A 20798-nucleotide genomic window follows, 5' to 3' on the forward strand; every position below is an offset into this window, starting at 1 on the left:
AAAGTCCAGAAACTTCAGTAGGTTCAAAATACAGCAGCCAGACTGGTTACAGGAGTGAGCATATCACCCCTACTCTAAAGTTGCTCAATTGGCTGCCAATTAGTATAAGGTGTTGGTATTGAAATTTAAAGCCCTACATGGTTTGGGGCCAAATTACCTACAGGAGCGCCTCCTCTTGTACAATCTGCCCCAAACACTGAGATGCTATGGGGGCGTCTGCTCTAGCATGAACCCAACTGGCAACCACCACCCAGAGAATCTTTTTCATCGGCTGCCCAACAACTGTGGAACAACCTGCCAGTAGAGCTCTGACAGCTAGATTAGCTGTTGGAATTTAAGACACAAATGAAGATCTATCTCTTCCGGAGGGCCTACCCAGATAGTTTTAATGATGAATTTTAAACTTCTATTCTATGTTTAAGTTTTTTTGTGTAATTTAATATGTATTTTATGGAAATATATTTTAATATGTGTATTCTACAGTTTTAAAATGATTGTGTGTTTTGATTATGTCTTTTAACAATGTTGCAATCAACCTCAAGCAGTGTGATGACTCATGGGCCTTGTAGTCCTGTTCCTAGTACTATTGTGGCAGACGAAGAGGAAAACATGGGATTTTTGCCGGTTCAGCCAGAGCCGGAGCCTCCTCACCTGCAGGATGTTGATGTTTGCCCACAAGAATTCAGCCAAACAGGCCTTGGGCAGAACTCCCCCCCGTTTTCCCGGAGGGAAAATTACTCTAAAGATAGAGGAGCCAGAGAGGCTAATCGCAGAAGCATGAGAATCGCTGCCAAACAAATGGCTGATTAGGTCTGCTTCCCTTGGGAAATTCTAAGGAGTCATGCATCTGGACAGAGTTGGGTTTCGCTTCTCGTTCTCTAGGGAAAGAGTTCTGTTGGCGGGAAAACGAGACCCAATATAGGTGCTTAGCGCCAGGGATACTTTGCGGAGTCAATTGTTCAGCTTGAGGAGAGAGATCGTGTGTGGACTTCGTAATCCCAGTTCCTTGCTTCCCGGATCAAGTTTCCAGCCTTGTCTTGTCTCACGGACTCACCACGGACTCAGTTCATGTTTCATGTTTGCCTCGTCTTCTAGTCACGGATCTAGCCAAGAATCAAGTTTATTTTCCAGCCTTGTTGTCAAGCTACATTGGACTTTAAAGACTCTGTTATTTCCCCCCACTATTGCTTGGCAAAGTGTGTGTTTCGGTCAAGTGGATTAAAACTTTGAACTCTAATATCTTATATTGGACAATACATTTCTGGACTATATTTGACCTCATCTGAAAGGTCTGCTTCTGGACTATATTCTTCACTTGTTTTTATTGTTTTTATATATTTCTTTAATAAAGATATTAGATAGAGACTGGCCTCTGTGTAAGGTTATTGGTGCTCTGCAGCCTGGGTCCTGACAAGCAGTGAGGAGACTAGGGAAATAAATACAATTATTATTTTTATTAATTTTGTTTTTATTATTTATTTTTACTGTCATGGTTGCCTCTTAAAGAATCCCGGGGTTTATAGTTTGGTCAGTAAAATAGAGTAGCTTTCTGGATAAGGATTTTAAATCCTCCCCCATAAACTCCAAATCCCAAAATTCCATAGGATGATGATATGACAATTAAAATGGAACCATAGTGTGATACAAGGGTGAAAGCGTTCTGACACAGCCCAGCAAAACAATAGAACATGAGGGAATTGTTTCTTTTTCCTGTTTTCCCTTCTCAAACAGCCTTATAACTCAGCACGAGTTTCTACTCCATTTCAATAGTGCAGACTTGGAGAAACACCTACCTGTGACATTCACCCCATCTGATCGCTGGCACCATGCTGTGCGTTCATTATCTTGCCAAAGACTAGTTTTCCAGACATAATTATAACACTTCCCGCCTATAATCCAAATGAAGCAACAATGATCAGTTTATTTTATTTTTTTGCAATGCAACACACTTTCATTTCAGAAGAAACTAGAAGTTGGTTAAGAGCCACATAATTAAGCCAAGCATACCAAAGCAAGAAAAGAGGAAATGGTTGTGCTTTCTCCAGGGGTTATATAAATGCAATCTCTAGGGAAGCCAAGTGTTCCACAAATACACACACAGCATTTTTTTTATCTCCCTTTGGAGTTGGTCAATGGGGAGGTTAGGTGAGTAGTGAGGCACTGCACAACCAGGTAAACATTGATAGAAAAAAATATCAATCCCACTGAATCCCAGGATAGAAACTGAATGTATGAACCAATACACTAAAATGTATAAAATCTTGGCCTTGGATTTATGTTTTTCTCACTGTTTTCATATGTTTGTCTCACTATTGCCTTATGAATTATTTCTAGAATAAATACATCACAACATCCATATAACAGTATGTCAGTCAACCCTTCCTTGTGATCCTGAGATAAGAAGGGCCAAGCCTTAACTATTCCCTACCGGAGCAAGGCCGAGTCTCCACCTCTTGTTCAGGGCAGCTGTCTTGGTTTTCAAAAGACTGAATTATAAATGTTCTTGACCGAGATTGTCGACCCTTCGTCTCAAAACTCCTGCCGTCTATGCATGTCAATTCACATGGGCTCCACTCTGACCATTCTGTCAAGTGACAATCACCTATAAGCAAGAAAAAAGATAGGAAAATCTAATGAATTATGGTTTAGGAGAGCAATGTCCTTAAATTCATCTTAGTCAGAAAGTTAGGAGATACTGTGGGGGCCCTCTAGTCCATCCCTGTAGCAGGAAACACATATCCCTGACCCAGCTGCCACCTTATTGCAAGTACAGTAGAGTCTCACTTATCCAACATAAACGGGCTGGCAGAACATTGGATAAGCGAATATGCTGGATAATAAGGAGAGATTAAGAAAAAGGCTATTAAACATCAAAATAGGTTATGATTTTATAAATTATGCACCAAAACATCATGTTATACAACAAATTTGACAGAAAAAGTAGTTCAATACGCAGTAATGCTATGTAGTAATTACTGTATTTATGAATTTAGCACCAAAATATCACGATATATTGAAAACATTGACTACAAAAATGTGTTGGATAATCTAGAACGTTGGATAAGCGAGTGCTGGATAAGTGAGACTCTACTGTATCTCTCCCATGAATCTTTCACTCTGTTCCACCTATTTTCCTCCAAACATGGAGTATGGACTGTTGGTAGAAGTGGCAATTGATAGAGGAAAAAGAAAATATGGGTCAGGATACCCTGAAAGCAAAGACTTTACTAAACAAAGCAATTATGCCTACACTCCAATGAAATAAAGCAAGAGCTCAATCCTACTCTAGTATTACTAACAGCTTCAAGGGTGCAAACCTGGATCACCCATTAGCAATTAAGTCTGCTAAGAACAATGTAAAGGTTTCAGGGCTTAGAATCTGGTATCAACAGGAACATCATAAGCAGTAAACATTCATGATGTCATCACTATTTTCTCACCACTACTAATCACCTAGCAGTCAGAGGAACAGGTAACAAGAGCAATCTTTCCTCTTGTGCTTACTGAACTGCTACCATAACAGCCAGTCATGATGAGACAAACAAACCATACCATTCCATTCTAAACATTGCATCAGACCATTATGAGAACTACAAACCATTAAGAATTGAAGTCTGTGTTTCTTATTTTCCTTCTTTCCCCCATTACCTTTTCCATTATGTGATTTATAGCACAAGAGGACAGGGACTATTTTGTTCTTTTTTCTTATGTGGATTGCAGCTCCCAGAATAATCCAAAAAGGTGACTCTTCAATGGGCTGAAATTTCCTCTAAAACTGGTCTAGAAACTTCAGCTGATGGATCTGCTATATTGGTTGCCTGTTTGGTAGTGGGCCAGGTTTAAGATTTCATTAGTACCAAAATCTCCAAACAACTGGGAAAATGCCTTCTCACTTATTTTCCAATCCTTACTTGGCCTTAATGATTGCCTAGGGAGCAAATCTCCTCCACTCAACAGTACCATGAGCTACAGATATCTATCCCATAGTTGTCCAGGGTATAACATTTAATACTGTGATGCTTATTTGGTGAAATATTCTTATTTAAGCAATTCAACATAGATTGACAATTATTATTTTAGGTGAATGATGAACATGTAACTATTAATGTCAGCTACATTCCAATGTAGTTCGTGTTCGTTTTCTCCCCCCCCCCTTTCTCTGTGTGTGTGTGTGTGTGTGTGTGTGTGTTAGAATTAGTGCAGGTACTGTGTTATGAGGGCCTAAATAAAATGAAGGCACCAGATCCCATCTGATTTTTGCAGCTAACTAGCTCTGGTTAGTATTTGGATGGGAGACTGTCAAAGAATATCAGATACGGTATACTACATTTCAGAGGAAGGAACTGGCAAAACCATCTCCAAGTAGTTCTTGAAATACTTGAAATCACACACAAAGGTACAACTTGTTTTTAAATACTGATAGTTTTGTGAGGTGTTCTGGGAAAACTTTCTGACTAAAGTGGATATAAATAGTTTATGAAAAAGAACACAATAATCATAATCCCATCTTTCTCTCAAAATGAAGATGCAAGGCAATGCAGAATTTTAAAAAACACCATCACACACACACACACACACACACACATTGTATAAAATATAAAAAGTGAGTATTAGAATGAAATTTAATCATAACATTAAAGTAGTTCAGATCTACACTTAATAAAATGCAATCAAAATAATAAGACCGTGTTAAAATATTTTCTGTATTAAATGACTGTCAAAATAAAAAAAGATTCTGCCTACCATGTCACAGGGAATAAGGAGAGGTGCTTCAGAGTCTTTAGTCAACCATCGAGAAGTTACTTTCTTATGTCCTCACAAACCATATGTTGATGGTGATGAGGCTGAGAATAGGACCTTTCTAATAACCCCAGGGCCAGGGACATAAAGTTTGCCAGATATCCTGGACACAAACCATATAGGGCTTTATATTCCACAAGCTGCATTTTGAATTGTGCTCAGAAACAAGCTGCGAGGCAGTAGAGCTGCTGTAACAGGGAAGTACTATAGTCTCTGCAACCTGCCCCAATTAACACTCTGACTGCAACAATTTCTACTAGATGAAATTTCCAAACACTCTTCAAATGTAAGCACATGTACAGCACATTAGTCCAAATGGGATATAAAGCATGGACCACTTTAGCCACATCCAGTGTCTCAAAGAATGGGCAGAACAGGCACGCAAGCTTTAAATGTGAATAAGTAAGTCTGGCTACAACAAGGAGTATGCCCAAAGCTGATTCCAGGAATACGGCCAAGCTGCAAACCTGTATCTTCAGGATGAGTGGAAAACTATCTTAACAGGCTAAATGTATATTCCTTCTATCTTTTGACTGACCAGGAGCACTTCTGACCTGTCAATTTTCCTTCACCCAGCCCATCACTGATGACAGAAACTCATTTAGAACTGAGGTAGCCTCTTTGGACTAATGTGGAAAGGTGTAATAGAGCTAAGTGATGTTTTAACTGCTTGGATTTTAATTGTATTTGTTTATTTATGGCATCAAATCGCTGCCTGTTGTAAGGCTGCCCTGAGTTCTCTTTGGGGCGAGAAGAGTGGGGTACAAATGTGGTAAAATTAATAAATAAGTGTTATTCACATAATTAAAGGCATTGCACCCCAAAACTCTAGACAATTTCTTATATATATAAAATAGCAAGGGGCACAAATGAAAAACTCTTAGAAATCACCTTGCAGGGCAAGGGCCTGTGAATTGAACAAGAGTTCCCCGTGCAATCTTCTGAATTTACTCCTACAGAAAGGAATGTTGCCATTGTAAAACACTGGAGTTAAGAAGTTCTTAAGAACTTCAGTCTGGTTGCTGTCCTTAAATTTTAAGTTTCCTATTATCCTGCATCAGGATTTTATCAGGATTTATATGTTCTTTTCTAATACAATAGAGATCTAATTTGGAAAGGTTTTATAGTATGCTATTAATGTGCATATATCTGTGACAAAAGGGTAACATGCAGAACCAAGGAGACTTACTTTGACTGAAAGCAAAAGTGGGGATTTTACTTATTATGAAGAGCCAGTGACTCACTGGAAAAGTCGATTGGGAACTGGAGATGATGGTGGACAGAGCCAAATTTAACTGTGTCCAAAGCCATAAATAGTAGTGTTTGTGGTACTGCAGTGTTCCCATGTTCCTAGTGCATCTCTTTCTCTCTGATTTCACTCCCTGTACTACTCCATTCCTCTCCACATCTCCTTCCATGCCATTCTTCTTCTATTTTTGCTCATGCTTAGATATGTAATTCTTCGCTAAGCTTCTACTAAAATAGTGCTTCTCAACCTGTGGGTCCCCATGTGTTTTGGCCTACAACGCCGAGAAATCCCAGCCAGTTTACCGGCTGTTAGGATTTCTGGGAGTTGAAGGCCAAAACATCTGGAGACTCACAGGTTGAGAAGCATTGTTCTAGAAAAAAGAAACAATTGTATTCACACTGTTAAGAAAGTATTTGCAAACTACATAAGTTGAAATCCTATTTGCAAATCAGAACTTTTGCTGCTCAAAATTCAAACATGGCTGTTTTTCAAACAAAACAGCATTTTCTGCAAATAGTATGTTTTATGTGCAGAAAGTAATGTTTCCATGCAGAAAGTCAAATAGCCATGTATGAATTTGGCATAGATAAATCCCCAAATATAACATGCAGGCAGCAACAATTTATGTATAGAAATACAATTTTCTAGGCAGAAAATTCTGTTTTCTGTCGAAAACAGTGGTATGTCAATTTTGTGCAGAATAGGTGCCAAACTGCAAAAATTGTCATTAGTTCAGGATGTTGCTCATTAGCGTTTCTGAATAGACATAAATGTATTTTCAACCAATTTGTGAATATTTTAAAAGTGCCTTTGTGTTGCACCACTTCACTCTTTTCACCGCCAAACTTCCCTCTATACCACTCTAGCCCTTCTTTTTCCCTGTCACTCTGCCAGCTGAACCCACTCCTTCCTTTCACCACCTCTGTGATGTTTCTCCTCTCATTTTTTCTGGGCCTCACAAAGAGTAAGACTGAGGGCAGCGTGTGGTCTATAAGGTTTAGGTTCTTCACTTACACGTAAATGCTGATACCAAGAATGTAATTTCCAGCCAAATTTCATGTGGCTTACAGTTGAAGAAGAAAGCTAGCATTTATAGGCTTAGCAACCAATATACAAGTAAAATTACAGGGTCATATTCACTGTGGGGAACATAACTATTCAGGTTCAGGGAATGGTATCAGGTTGTAGTTACCATGCCAGAAGTCCAACAAACCCACACTAGGTTTTAATTCAGGAATTCTCTCCAAGAAATTTTACTCAATGGATATGGAAGCCACCAATAGCAGAGTGGCAATAAAATGAAAAAACAAAGTTCTCTAAGCAGATTACCTGGGCAAGGCACAGAACATGGGAGGTGCAGGGCACTGTCTTTAGAAGGAAGCTCTCCACATAATGCACTTTCTACTTGCTTAGATGCTGCTGATAAAGAGCCATCATGTACCATACACGTGAGGTTTCGTACTTGGATTCCATCTCCACACTGTCCACCCTAAGAGAAGTAATACAGGTTTATGGTACAAAAATAGTTCTTATTTCATTAATAATAAATGCTAAGTAGACTGTATAGATCCTTTCTCCTGGAAGCCACCCGGTTTTGACAAAATATAATTTTGTCTTAGATGTTGGTTTATTTTGGGATCTGGTTGGTTCATTATTTGTACTTGCATTTATGAATGTACTATAGTATTGTCATTTTTTGTTAGAATCTGCACTGAGTCCCCTCGGGGAATACAAATAAAGATGATGATGATGATGATGATGATGATGACGATGATTTTCAACAAGGCAAATTGTGTCCTTGCCTGCTTGAAGTGGTAACAAGATGGCTGAGGTCTTTCCTACATCTGTATTTGTTCCCACTGTTGTCATAAAAGAATGCAAAGCTATTTTGGGCTGTCATAATTTTTAAAAATACACATTTGGCAATGGCAAAGAGGAGGATGGGTTTTTTAAATCTCCCTTGAAGCCTGCATTGAATTTGAAGTAATAATACAAACCCAAGTGGGCTAAACGTTTAGCCATCTATAATGAAACCACAGCTGGCACCCCAATAGTTCAGTCTAGTTTAGAACCATTTTACCAATTTTGAATGTTGAGTCAACACAGACAAATCCCATTGATTGAATGGGTTTATTCTAGTTCAGATTAACAACAGGGTTTAAGCCTGTATAGGGGACTTAGTTTGTTCATTTTTCAGAGAACTCTGTACTTGTGTGCATATAGCATGCAATATACACATGTCCCTTTATAGCATATGCCCCATCTTCATCCTTGCCGTATTTTGTTCCAGGTGTGATACAACTTGTCTGACACAGGGAAAGCTAAAAAAGATTCCATCCTCTCCATATCCCCAGTGAAAAACATTGAGTATGGAGAATCCAAACATATCAAAGGTTAATGGTTGATAATGGATGCAATGTTTGAGATGAGAGATGAGAGAGAAACAGGGAGGAGAAGAAAAATTGTCTATGGCAAATCTAGGCAAGCAGAATGGAGCATGAAGATGGAGAGGGCACACAGGCTGCCAGTGCTGACAAAGCAAAGGTAAATGTATTTGATGCTACCAATTCATGCCAGCGTTTACATTTTCAGACCATTAAAAAAAGTAATCACCCCAAAGGAGAAAAGCCATAGTCAGCACTTCATTGAACAGCTTTAAACTATACTGTTTCAAGGCCTCTCGATGTACTGTGACAGGCTACATAGTGTTCTTAGTGCAAAAGTCAATTTCCTAGGTGGCAGAATTCTCTGAAATTAAATCATGCTTTGATCTAGATTTGAGGCTGTAAAAAAGATCTATGGCACTCATCTGAGTGCTATTAGAAGTGTACATTCCATTGACCTTTGCCATTAAATTACTTTTTAATCAGCTGCTTACTTGCATGTATGATGAATTTGCTGTGATAAGATACAGATTTCCCATCCTTGTTTCCAATAATATTAAAATAACATTGCTGTGTAACTTTTAAAACACATATTAAACAGCCTCATCATTCAGTAATACGTGACTAAAAAACCAAGTTCATCTGATGCCCACAGTACAAAGAGATTGCTTTATCAGTCACTGCACAAGAGATACCTCAACTTTGCATGGGGACCATTCTCCAAGGACCCAGCTGTAGCAGGGCTTTATGACACAGCTCCTGAATAGGGTGAGCTCATCTGGACAGGGTCTTCCTTCTCCTTGGGCTGGCATAATTACAGATCTGGTACGTAGCATCTGACCTAAACAAGAAGAGAAATTGGTCTTACATATACATATATTTACACCCAGCTATCTCATGCTTAGGCTCAGGGCCATCCAGTCCTACCTTCTGCTGTACAGGAATACACAATCAAGTGTTGATTGCTGGGAGCATTTCTTTGCTAATCCCATGGCTGCCTCTCACATTCTTTTAAAATATTCTGGATTCCTACGAGCCTCTCTTCTTTGATGATATATAACAAGTTGTTTAACTACAGTGTTCCCCTGCTACTTTGCAGTTGGCTTATCGTGGACTCACTATTCAGTGGGGAAATTGGGGTATATTTATACATTATTTTAATTGTTATGTGGCCTTTCTCCCCCTTGCAAGCGCCGGGGAGCTAGTGAACCCTTCCCTACCAGCTCCGGCTGGGCTCTTGCTCCGGGCCCACCATGTTGTTCTGGATTCCTCTGCTCCTGCAGCCAGAGAAGAAGGAATGCTGCTCCTTCTGGATGAGTGAGCAAGGGAGGGTAGGTGAGAGAGTGAAGGCCAGTGGCAACAGCAAAAGCCTGGAAGAGGCGTCCAGGTCCGGCTTCTGCCCCGCTGCTCCAACATGGAGGACTCAGAAGAGGGGCGGAGTTCTCTATGAGTCCTGCCCCCTCTTCCAAGTCCTCTTCCAGGCTTTTGCTGCCGCCGGTTCACTCATCTGGCAGGAGTAGCATTCCTGCTTTTCTGGCTGCAGGAGCAGAGGCAGCCAGAACAACATGGCGGGCCTGGAGCAAGGGTTCGCTAGCTGCCCGGGACTTGCAAAGGGGAGAAAGGCCACATAACAATTAAAACAATGTAAAAATATTAAAATTAAAATAGTGTCCCTAATTCGCGGATTTCCACTTATCGCGGGAGGTCCTGGAACTGAACCCCCGCATTAACTGAGGGAACACTGTATATGTTTTAAGGTAGTTTCAACAGGTTATACCCACATGCCTTCCTGTATTGTGTAATTTGAGTTTCACTTGTGCACAGGGTTTGGAGACTTTTTTTGTACTAAAATTCCCAGAAAATAAATACTGGTACCACTAGCAGCATATCCAGGGACTGGTACCAGAGTAGAGTCTTGCTTATCTAACCTTCGCTTATCCAACGCAGTCTGCCTCCCACCCAGATCCACAGCAATTTCTCTAGGCAGGCAAGGATCACAGATTTTTAAAAATCTTCACAGGACTGAACTTTTTACAGATTTAACTTCCGACATTGTTGTTACTGTAAGTTCATTTTATGCAATTCTATCTTTATTTGTAGTCAATGTTTTCAATACATTGTGATGTTTTGGTGCTAAATTCGTAAATACAGTAATTACTACATAACGTTACCATGTAATTGAACAGTAATTGAACTGCTTTTCTGTTGATTTGTTGTAAAACATGATGTTTTGGTGCTTAATTTGTAAAATCATAACATAATTTGACGTTTAATAGGCTTTTCCTTAATTCCTCCTTATTATCCAACATTTTCGCTTATCCAATGTTCTGCTGGCCCGTTTATGTTGGATAAGTGAGACTCTACTGCATATGACAACCAGCTTTGCACATGAGTGAATCGGGCTTCTTTTCCTTCACCCAGAAGAGCATAGGAAACTCTTAGGTGCGAGGGAAAGGAAGTCCAATTCTAATTATAGAGGTGCAATCAAATGTCTTCTATGGAGTAATTTTCCCTAGTGTTGTACCTTCTACAGGTGTTTGACAACATTTCCTAATCATTCTCAGACAATAAAATCAATAATCAAATATGCTGGTAGTGTAGTCATAAGCGGGCATCCACACTACCAATACTTCAGTGTTAATCAATGATATTCAAGTGTGTTTAGCACTTTGAGGATGTTCAATGATACTCAAGACTCCTTAGCTCAGAAATGCTCTCATGTGTTTTGAGACAGTGACAACATTTCTGCCTATGTGTCTTGAGCTCATAAGATATACCCCTCTCCAGTAATGGGGAAGCATATGAAGCAAAGCCACTGTACTAATTGGAGGATATTAACGTTCAGTGTCTGTTGACTGTAATTGGATGTGCCCTGTCTATGCCCACTGCAGTTCTGCCCACTTCCTCACTTAATGAGATCGGCCATGGGCTGCTCAACTTGATAGAGACAGAAAGCCTGCCTATTTAACAATATCTCTAGTCTTCTGCGGCTACCATTCAGGAGGCCCTTTCCATTACAATAACAAGATGCTACCTAATTGGAATAGTGTTAGAGAAAACATTTCTTCTCCAGGCTGTCCTCTTTGTCAGAGCAGTCAAGGATTACAAAATGAGATTGCTGATACTTTAATGAATGGCATTCAGCAGCACTATTATTCCAGAAATGGTAACCTAATTTCTTTTCCTATTCACTGAGTTAGGGATATTTCATTGAAAATAAACAGGTTCTTAATGGGAATTGTAAAAGTGGTTATGGACAGTAATGGTCATTATAGGGCGTGCAATTTTTCAGCGACGATAAATGTAATTTGGTTATAATAACTTTAAACTTCATTTGGGAGGAAGAGGGCGAAGAGGATAAAAAAAAGAAAGAAGGAAAAAAGAGGGGAAAAGTAAAAAAGGTGAAAATCTATAATAACTGCTACTATGAAACATAGCACTGGCATAATGATTAACCTTTGTAGCTCTCCACACTGTATCATGTTTTAGGTTTTTAATGAAATCCACCACATAGACAGGGAAGTATTTACTAGAGTGCATATTAGAGGTGTTTTGAAGTAAACACATGATTAACCTAGAAGAGCAACAAAGGTTTGCTAAACCAGTCCCCAGATAATAAGTTACAATCCTCATTTACATCTTTTGCAAGGCATCATTTTTATGATGGTTAATTATGGGAGAGGAAATGAGCTTAATAATAAGGATTTCTGTTTGTGCAATCATTCATTACGCTCTCTCTTATCTTTATTGATTAACTCACAGCAGAAGAACATGAAAGCACCACTATATGCTAGTTTGTCATCGGTTTTATTACACTTTTGCTGAAAGAGATGGAACTTAAAAATGAATTTAATTAAGGAAATACTGAAGCATTTCTAGGAGCGACTGCTGATTAACTAAGAATAGCTGACATGCTTTAGTTATGCAAACATATATCTATCAGTAATGAAAACATAAATTAATCCAAACTTACAGTAACAACACTGGTTTTTATGAAGAGTAGACATTATGAAGGGTATGAATTAGTGACGGAAATGTTATTGTGCTCTATATTTGTACACAACATGATATATATTTTGTATGATTTCTAAGTTCCTATTCTTTTTTTACACATTCTACTTTTCTTCCCATTTTTTCTCCTCTATTTTACTTTTATAAAAAAAACAGTGTTATTTAATGGGCCATTTTAATTGGTCCACAGCAGGAATTTGCACGTGGCCTTTGAATGGAAATTGTGTCACAGAACTGAAGGAAAGCAGTGTGCTTTGGGATAGGATTATTTCTACCCACGGCTACAGTTCTACGTGGTTTAACTTTCTCAGACTTCAGTGGAATTTACACAGCCTAAACGCTGCTGTGCATGGGATTCTAGCCAATCTAATTATTTTACTCACTCTCAGATTTAGCATTTTCTCAAGAGCTTCTGAGTTCCACTGGAAATTGATAAGGGACTCCAACATTTTTACAGTGAGAATGGGCTTTCGAGTTAAGCCTATGGAGACCAAATCCTAAAAAGCTGCTTGAAGTTAATGAAGCAATTTGCTTTTATCCATGCCGTAATTTGCATACCATTTTGCCTAATTTCAAATGTGGGGAAAATGTAATTGTAAACGTACACTTGAGAAATACAAAGACTCTGCTTTTTTAACTACATGCTGCTGGACCTGTAACAATGGCTACACATTATTCATAATTATCTCTCTCTCACAACATCCACAAAGCAGCAAGCCCATATTTCAACAACCACAGAGAGAGGTATTCTCCATTCTAGTATCATATAGACTATGAATGAGAAGTATGGCAGAGGCCACTAGGAGAAAATCAGTTCATATGTGGCACTCCCATTTTTTTATCATATCACAAGTGAATTGAGATAAGTTGCTTCTGGTGTGAGAGAATCGGCCGTCTATAAATATGTTGCTCAGGGGATGCCAGGATGTGCTATCCTGATGGGAGGCTTCTCTAATGTCCTTGCATGAGAAGCTAGGACTGAAAAATGGAAGCTCACCCTGTCTCGCATATTTGAACCTTCAACCCTCAGGTCAGCAGTTCAGCCAGCACAAGGGTTTAACCCAGTGATTATCATCCTGTGGGTTCCCAGATGTTTTGGCCTTCAACTCCCAGAAATCCTAACAGCTGGTAAACTGGCTGGGATTTCTGGGATTTGTAGGCCAAAACACCGGGGGACCCACAGGTTGAGAACCACTGGTTTAACCCATTGCACCACCGCAGCACTCCCATGTCATTTTATCATAGTGTTAGCAACAGCATTACCTCTTTCTCCTTGTCTTGCAGTTCTCAAAGGAATATATACCCTACATAACCAAAATATTGGCAACCTCTATTTCTTTACAAGATCATCAGAAGCCCATTTTCATCCTAGGGTATTCAGAACTTGAACTCCAACTTTCAGATCTGTCTCTGTTTTGGAGGAATGTAAGCTTTCTTTATTTTGTCCTTGCAAGTGGGAATGAAGAGAGCAAAAATGCAAGATACTTCTTCAAAACAATGCAGTTTTTGCAAAGATTATTCAGAGGTCAGAATTTAGATGGACCTACACTGCCATAGAATGCAATTTGAATCTGCATTATATTGTTGTTGTAGACTCATATAATGCAGTTTAATTACATTGAACTCATTATATTGGTCTAGACTGACTATATAATGCAGATGTTTGCTTCTTCTTTTTTGCACCTTGGCTTCACAGGAAGGTACAGACATGATACCCTTCCCAAACAAAACAAAATTTCTGCACAAAAGAAATGCCTACATGCTTGACTATGGATAAAAGTCTATAATTGTGAAGAATGTCTTAATGATCAGATTTTCATAGCAGGGAGTGCCAACAGCATCCCCTCTAACTGTCCAGATTGGACAGGAAGAGTTGTTTAAATGCTTCAGCTATTTTCAAAATGCCCCAGGTTCTTTATCGGTCATGAGTTCGAAGAGGTCATGAATTTGTAGACAGCCCAGGTCGGATTGAGCGCCTGACCATTAAATAGCCTAGCTGGTTAACCTAAGCAACCCGAAAGACAGTTGCATCTGTCAAGTAGGAAATTTAGATACTGCTTTATGTGGGGAGGCTAATTTAACTATTTTAAGACACCATAAAAACATCTAGCAGTGTGCAGAAAAATGAGGAAATACTCCATCAAGGACTCAGTGTTATAGTAGATGATAAAGCAGCAGCTCCCCCTGTGGCCGGAATTGAGCATACCCTCATGAAGCCGGAAGCTGGAAAACATTCAATTGTCTCTGTGTCTCTGTCTCTGTCTGGGGCTGTTTGTTGTATGTCTAATGGCATTGAATGTTTGCCATGTATATTGTGATCTGCCCTGAGTCCCCTTCGGGGTGAGAAGGGTAGAATATAAATACTGTAAATAGATAAATAGATAAATAAATAAATATTGCCCCACTTTACCCCTTTCTCTTCAGCTTACTTCAATTGCTGCAAACTCAATTCAAAATGCAAAAGTAGTTTGCACTAAGAAGGATGTAGAATCGTGAAGCTTGTGAGTAGTATCAAGAAAAAGCAAACAGGTGTGGCCTATTCCTTCTTATGTGTTCTTCATTAAAAAGTTTTTCATCTCCACCACATTCAAGTTTTTCTCTGTGAAATGTTGGATAGAACGTAACAGCATTGAAACTTTTTTTTTGTGTGTGACTCTAACACAGATATGGGCAAACTAAGGCTCGGGGGCCAGATGCAGCCCACTGGGCACTTACCCCAGGCCCTCATCATTTTCCCTGTTCTCTTGGCATGAGGACAGGGTTGGTCCAATAAATTTGTCACTGTTGTGAGGATTTTGAATGCTTCCGTATTTTCCTTTTTTGTAAAGGATCATAAGATAGATAGCTATTCTTTACATGCTTAATAGATAGTGAACTTTTCCCTTGCTAACAGTTATACCATGTCTTTGGAAGAAAAATAGTCTCTCCTTAAGGATAGAGGCCGTGGTTTGGGTCTAGACACAATTGCTTCTTAAACTGTGGGTCTTGACCCCAAATGAGGCCCCTTAGGTCAATGTTGGGGTCGTGAAAAACATAGCTGATTTAGACATTTACACAAATCTGTTATCAACAACAAGCAGTGTTTACAGTGGAGTCAGCTGTACTTCATAGAGCGGAAAATCAGCCTGTTTAGCATGCCTTACAAATGCTGGTTTATTATCAGTAAATATTTGATTTTTATACCTATATTATATACCTACTAGCTGTGCCCGGCTACGCGTTGCTGTGGTGAAGTACGGTGGTATGGGAAATAAGGTATTGGGGATTTGTTGGTAGTTAAGGTAAAGGTTTTCCCCTGACATTAAGTCTAGTTGTGTCTGACTCTGGGTGTTGGTGCTTATCTCCATTTCTAAGCCGAAAAGCTGGCGTTGTCCATAGACTCCTCCAAGGTCATGTGACATGACTACATGGAATGGCGTTACCTTCCCGCCAGAGTAGTACCTATTAATCTACTCACATTTGCATGTTTTCGAACTTGTGGGTTTGCAGAAGCTGGGGCTAACAGTGGGGGCTCACTCTGCTCCCCCAATTCAAACCTGAGACCTTTCGGTCCAGAAGTTCAGCAGCTCAGCACTTTAACACACTGCGCTATCAGGGAATATTATTTCCTAAAGCTTGTGAATATGCAATATTTCTGATCCTTTTTTTTTGTCTGTTGGAATCAAGTATGAATGATGCAATTAGGCGAAATGATTAGCAAGTAATGGCCTTGCAGCTTTAAAGCCTGTCTGCTTCCTCCCTGAGGGAATTTTTTTGTTGGGATGTGTTAGCTGGCCCTGATTATTTCCTGTCTGGAATTCCCCTGCTTTCAGAATATTGTTCTTTATTTAGTGTTCTGATTTTAGAGACTGTATTGTTCTGTTTTATTATACCACAGCAATTTTTATATATTCTGATTTTAGTGTTTAATAATAATAATAATAATAATAATAATAATAATAAGAAGAAGAAGAAGAAGAAGAAGCTTGGCACTCTGCACATGGTCTGGAGTCCCTGAGATGCAGTGTGAATATCAATATACATCTATATACACACACACATATATATACACACATATATACACCAGATATCATTAACGGCACTCCCCATTGTGGTTCTGGGCACTCTGCACATGCTGAGAGGAGACATTCCCAAATCCCTCTCCTCCTATCTAGCATCTCTCTTTTCCCCAGCATCCTTTCTCTCAGCCAGGAGGGTCCTCCTCCTCCTTCCTTGCTTGGCGCTCTGCACATGCTCAGGGGCGCCCCCTCTCCTTTCCCTCCTCCCTCTCTCCCTCTTCGGCTTTGCGGCGCAAAGGCGATTAAAGGGGGATGAGCCAGGCTCTCTCCTCCTCCTCCTCAGTTGCAGATCCGCTCCCTTCTGTTCCCGGAGGCAGACGCGGCCTCATCTCCGATGGGAACATGAAGGTGAAGAAGGGGAGCAGAGTGGGCCCAGGAGGCGCGCGGGAAGGCGTGGGGCTGGGGGGCGGCGGCAGTGCCGCCCTCCTCCGCCTCCTTCTCCTCCTCGGGGGCCTCCTCCTCCTCAGCCCTGTGCAGCGAGGAGGAGCTCCTGCGCAAGGCCAGCATAAGCCCTGGGGATGTCTTGTGGCTCCCCAAGATCACATGTGGTAAGGAACAACGTGTTTCCAAGATGGCGGTGGTTGGAAAAGGGGAGCACGCGGGAGTGACCATTAAGAGGAGGGGTGGGTGTTGTTGTGGCCATGTGCGAGATCGCTTTCTGTGGAGGAGATGGTTTGTTTGGTTTTTTTGGTACTTTTCGACGTGGATTATGTGGAGTGGGGAAAAAAGTTTTGAGGAAACATTGAGGGCCGTTGAATAAGTGAATAGGGTGTGTTGTGTTGGGGATGGTGGGCAAGCTGGCAGGGGTGTCGTTGGCGGGAAAAAGGGAGCGCGTGGCAGCAGCCATAGAGGGGAGGGGTGGGGGTTGTTCTGTCTGCGCGAGGGGCCCCATTTAGTGCAGGCGCACATGGTCCGTTCTTGTTTTTTTGTTTTTTTAGGCCCCATGGAGGTTCGTGATGTGTAATTGTGTTGTAGGAACCTAGAGGCAAGGATGGTGGATTGTGTTGCCAAATTTCTAGGTTCTGGGGCTTGTACTTTTGTTGTTTACTCCTAGGCGGCTATTTCATTACTCTTTTATATATATAGAAGATGTATCTAAAGTCATGTATAAAATTCACTAACAGAAATGGATCATAAGCTCTATACCCTGTCTCCTGAGTATTATCAACCTGCAACCTTTAGATGACCCTTTTTCCAATATTAAAATGGAGAGAGTAGAAGTATCTTTGTGCCTTAAATCTGGTTACTCTGAAAAACCCAACATCTGGGATGTATACATCAGTGTGTGCAAGTCCTGGAAAATCATATTAAAGTCGTGAATTGAAATACTCAAGTTTGGTTCAGAGTTGCAATTGGGTTCACGCTTAGTACTACAGTGGGGTCCATAATGTCACCTTATGTGCATGTATAATATACTTTTGGCTGGGGATGATTTCCCTAAGCACAATTTTGATCAGAAATAAGTGAACCATTCACACTGTTCCTCTTAGGCTTGTCTCCTCTTTTCCATCCTTCTGTAGACAGTATAAATAAATCATTCCAAAATGAAAGGAGTTTTCAGGTTTCAAGGAGTTTTCTGAAAGAGGCAGCCTCCTCTGGGATTATGTCTTAAGTGGTATCCATAAGATCAGTTTATTTTCTTTCTTCTCTCCTGTCCCACAGCTCCTGCCAATCTTCCCTCACTCTATAACACTCCACAGCAAAAATACTTCCTTTTTTCTGAATCCTTACTAGTGAAACCTATTACTTCAGCCTTGAGTATTGAAATAAGCATTTTCTTTGGATACTCCATGAGGTTGCATCTACACTATTAGTGCAAAGTAAGATTGAAAATGTTTAACTTCTGGTCTTGTTTGGAAATTATAATTTTGTGGCAGAGCTAAGTGCTGCTAATAAGGAAAAAAAAACTATGAGGCTGTGTGGGGAACTCCTAACAATTTAATTGGTTTCAATCTGCTTTCCATGCACAGCACTGATGTCTATCCTTTTAAAAAACTACAAATGAAAGAAATTGTATTGAAGCACCTACACACTGTTGACAGCATAGCTCAGATATTTGGAATAGGTGCCCTTTGTCCTCCAGATTTGGATTCAGCAATGCCAAGAATTTGGTGGATATTTTAGATGTTGAATAAGGTTGGTAGGTTGAATAGGAAGTTAGCCACCTATCCCTTGAATGGTTAAACAGATCCTGGTTCAGGAAGAGGTGTCGTAAACTTTGGTCAGGTGTTATGCACATGCCCTCCTCACCCCTCCTGCCCACATTTCAGTAGCTACAACCCCCGCATAGCTATTTATTGGCTTTTGGAAGGGGAAAGGGGTGTTGAGAAATATACAACTCTGTTTCTGCACCTATATACATAGCAATAACATTACATCTGAGGCTGTATGCCCAGTTACAGAAACAGAGCTGGATACTTCTCTGTACCATTTGTTTCCCACTGGCTGGTATATAACTATTTGGAATGGAAGGGCTGTAGTAGCTAAAAAGTGGGTTTTCAAAAGGGAATGAGAAGATGTGCACTAATTCTACATGACAGAATTTTCCAATACCATTTCCTGATTCAGGATCTGCTAACAATTAAAGCTACATGAAGCCTGTCTCCGATACAGTCTGTCAGCCCTAATAATGCTGAGCCTGAGAAACTAGGAATATTGATATTGCTCTTGCTATTAAATACTTATTTAATTAATTTCAAATCCCACCTTTCAGGATTCAAGGAAAAACAACATATAATTTTATGTTGTTTTAAGCTGCTGTTTGATTATCCTGTTTTATGTAATAATGTATGTGTTTTAAATTATTTTATGATGTTATGATGTTGAATGGGCTCGTCCCCATGTAAGCTGCTCCGAGTCCCCTCGGGGAGATGGAGGTGGTATACAAAAATAATGTTGTTGTTGTTGTTGTTGTTGTTGTTGTTGTTGTTGTTGTTATGCACTGTATTGTGCACTGTTGTTATTATTATGCACTTGTGCACTGTATTGAAAATTACACCACTGGTAAATGGCAGAAGCAACAGTTCTACGATTTGAAAATGCTACAAAACATGAATAAATCTTTATTACTTGAAAGAGTAGGGCATAGAGTTTCAAATGATGGCTGCTAGATGCCTTTTCCAGTGCAAAAACAGCCCCTTGCCTCAGTCATTTGCAAGATGGTGGCCCAGCAACATAACATGTTTTAAGTTCAACTATCATCTTGATGGTGTCCATACAACAGGTGGAGGGCACACAGAACATCTACAAAACCTGTTAACATGATACTTTCTGTGTAATTGTAACATGTTGCCATCATGAAATAGAGTGCTTTGAAATTGGATGCATAATTTTGAAAAACCCTGTATTACGTTATTATACACTTCTACTGTTTGTTAGATATAGAAAAGACTATATCAGAACTTTTGAAAATTAGAAATGTACAACACTGAAATCGGGCAACAGCTAGACATATTTCATGAGGGCAGCATATTTAAAGATTAAGCTCATAGTGTAGATAATTTGAATTATTTTGTGGGTTTTTTGTGGTTTTTTTAAGGATTGCTTTCATTGTTAGATCAAGGTTTTTAGATTTGCCCACTGAAAACTAACATAACTGTATGGACTGAATAAAGAGATTTGTGGGGTTTCTACTTGTAATAAATAAGTGCCACTTGCTTCAATCAGGCAGAATCAACAGTTGTAAGGTTTAGTTTGATATTCAAGGAGTCCATTTTTTGCCAGCACTGCATCGCATCCTAGGGAGTCATTTTACAATGCATTGTTATAATTCTAAAAATTCATTCCTTAGAGAAGGAGAAGGAACCCCAGGTCTCAGCGGTAGCCAGGGGAGCCTTTACACAGCTAAAACTTGTGCGCCAGCTGCGTCCGTACCTTGAGAAGCCGGACTTGGCAATGGTGGTCCATGCTCTTGTTACATCCTGATTAGACTACTGCAATGCACTCTACGTGGGGCTGTTCGGAAGCTTCAATTAGTCCAACGGGAGGCAGCCAGGTTGTTAACCGGAGCGGCGTACAGGGAGCGCACTACTCCTCTGTTACGTCAGCTCCACTGACTGCCGATTAGCTACCGAGCACAATTCAACGTGCTGGCTTTAGCCTATAAAGCTCTAAAGGGTTCTGGCCCAGCTTACTTATCCGAACGTGTCTCCCACTATGACCTACCACGTAATTTAAGATCTTCAGGGGAGGCCCTGCTCTCGGTCCCGCCACCCTCACAGGTGCAGCTGACGGGGATGAGAGGCAGGGCTTTCTCAGTGGTGGCTCCTTGGCTGTGGAACTCCCTCCCTAGTGACA

General features: G+C 40.2%; 1 protein-coding gene across 1 annotated transcript in view; it reads right to left on the reverse strand.

The window, feature by feature from the left end:
- Window positions 1-20798, reverse strand: part of thsd7b (thrombospondin type 1 domain containing 7B) — a 629413-nt gene that overhangs the window by 9566 nt on the left and 599049 nt on the right. The window contains exons 21-24 of the mRNA XM_062966810.1: window positions 9129-9274; window positions 7379-7538; window positions 2429-2602; window positions 1794-1889 (exon numbers count right to left, since the gene is read on the reverse strand). Of these exons, the coding sequence (XP_062822880.1) occupies window positions 1794-1889; window positions 2429-2602; window positions 7379-7538; window positions 9129-9274 (576 nt within the window). The remainder of the gene's footprint in view (window positions 1-1793; window positions 1890-2428; window positions 2603-7378; window positions 7539-9128; window positions 9275-20798) is intronic.

The sequence above is a fragment of the Anolis carolinensis genome, chromosome 1, assembly GCF_035594765.1.
Source record: "Anolis carolinensis isolate JA03-04 chromosome 1, rAnoCar3.1.pri, whole genome shotgun sequence".
In the NCBI taxonomy this organism is placed as follows: Eukaryota; Metazoa; Chordata; class Lepidosauria; order Squamata; family Dactyloidae; genus Anolis; species Anolis carolinensis.